Genomic DNA, 1968 nt, shown 5'->3' with positions numbered 1-1968 from the left:
GGGAAAGAGGAATTCCTCAGGATCAATGGCACTGAAAGAATAATGACAGATATTTTGCTTTTATTCAGAGCCAAAAAGAAAATATTCAGTGTAACCAATACTATTTTCATCATTGTTTCAATATCTAGTATCAGAAAAATTTACAGATTAGCAGAAATCAGGAAGGGATGGTGTGTGCTGGTACATCTCAAGATTAAGGCAGACCCGACTGGATAGTTTTGAAACCTTTAAAAAAATCATCAGGAGGTAATCAGTAAAGTAGTGGCACACAAGTTCAAGTGTTGCAGGTGGAGGGCGAAAGAAGAAAACGAAGGGCCATGCTCAAGATAAATGCCTGTTGTCTTCATTATCTCCTTCCGATATTCTTGGTTTTATTAATTTTACTACAATACTCAAAATAAATCAACCTATAAATGGCTTCTTATTTATGGAATGCTCTGAAACCATACAAAATAGCTCAAAGACCATTGTTCATAGTCTACAATTGTAAGCAAGGTTGAATAGGTCTCTGGAGAGTATTTTTTTTTTGTAACAAAAACAATCTTAAAGTAGCAGGTGAAAACATGAAGACAAAACTCAGAAGAAATCGTTAAGGTGTAGACATACAGAATTACAGTTATTAGATGAACTTCTCAAAAAACACAACAGCAAAAAGAAAATCACTTTTTTCTTCCCCTTGTATAAAAATAAAATTAACTCTGTTGATCAGTGTATATGCTGACACCTATTCTCTTTAAACACATTATTACCTAAAATACATTCCTCATTTGCCAATCAAGTATATGCCTTACATGCCAATCAGCTTTCACATAGGCTGCATAAACATACTTGTCAACTTTTGTCTCCCACGTATTTTATCTCTCCAGAGCAATTGGAAACTATAAAGTTCAGAAAGACATAGTATATTTTTACACACACTTTTCTGCCATAACACAACTGCTGTTCTCTGGAAGTGTATTAATACCACCCAGCCCCAAACTATGAGGCAGGCAGTCCCGTGTAGTCTCACACTAGTACTTACGCTTCCTTTATCATTCAAATGACAATTTTTCAAAGTGAAATATTCCAAGCAAATTAGGCTTCACACACTATGCTGATTGCATTTATATCTTTGGAAAAATATCAAAGGCCCCTGACCTGTTATCACTAGTAATGCAGGCAGCACAGGTTCCTGTCGGTTCTTCACTCTGCTCATAGTAATGGGCATCTACGTGAGCTTCCTCAGCCTTCTTCTTTAAGATCTCTCCAAATTTATCTTTGCCGATGCACCCGAAGAAAGTTGCAGCTTTGTAAGGGCTCTGAATCATCCACTGCAGATTGACAAGAAAAAAAAAATTAGAAAGCCCCCCCGTGAGTTAGCATGTTTATATTATTTTTTGCCATTTTTTCTCTCCACTTGCCATATTTAATTCTGCACCTACAGAGCACTGTGATACACAGAACACTTCTATGCCTGAAGTAAAAAACATCTGGTACATCAAGAAAGGGAAGGTCAGCAAAGAATTAAAAAATTTTAAAATTTACCCTTAATGATCCCAGAAGTGTTTAATACCTAATGTATAACTTAAATACACATACTTCACTGTCAAGTCAAGTAGTTCAGTACGCTTTTACAACGTATTTCCAAAGACTACCCCTTCTCAAAGCTGATGCCCCTACACTTACATTTAATCAAGTGATGTACGGTATCTTTAAAGAAAATTTGTAGAAAAGACAAGACAAAAGAAACCAGAAAACCCCAAACTCCCACAAAAAACAAAGAGACAGCACATAAGGAAAACAATATGCTTGAGAAACCCAAGAAGAAACATTCACAGTATATATAAAAATGAATTTTAATTATCTGAATCACAAATTTGAATTAATTATATGCAAAGAAGGAAATGCTCCCCATTTACATTGTTAAACCATGCATGAAAATATCATATCTCCAAGTTTATTAAGAGCAGTTCTGTCACTTGAATTGTA

General features: G+C 35.2%; 1 protein-coding gene across 1 annotated transcript in view; it reads right to left on the bottom strand.

Moving 5' to 3' along the window:
- Nucleotides 1-1320, bottom strand: part of ADK (adenosine kinase) — a 156196-nt gene extending 154876 nt beyond the window's left edge. Inside the window, exon 1 of the mRNA XM_010139663.1 lies at nt 1138-1320. Coding sequence (XP_010137965.1) covers nt 1138-1307 — 170 coding nt within the window. The 5' untranslated portion in view covers nt 1308-1320. The remainder of the gene's footprint in view (nt 1-1137) is intronic.
- Nucleotides 1321-1968: the final 648 nt, after the last annotated feature.

The sequence above is a fragment of the Buceros rhinoceros genome, unplaced genomic scaffold (assembly GCF_000710305.1).
Source record: "Buceros rhinoceros silvestris isolate BGI_N320 unplaced genomic scaffold, ASM71030v1 scaffold677, whole genome shotgun sequence".
Taxonomy (NCBI): Eukaryota; Metazoa; Chordata; class Aves; order Bucerotiformes; family Bucerotidae; genus Buceros; species Buceros rhinoceros.
The sequence above is the reverse complement of the archived record's forward strand: the minus strand, read 5'-3'. Positions and strand labels throughout refer to the sequence as shown.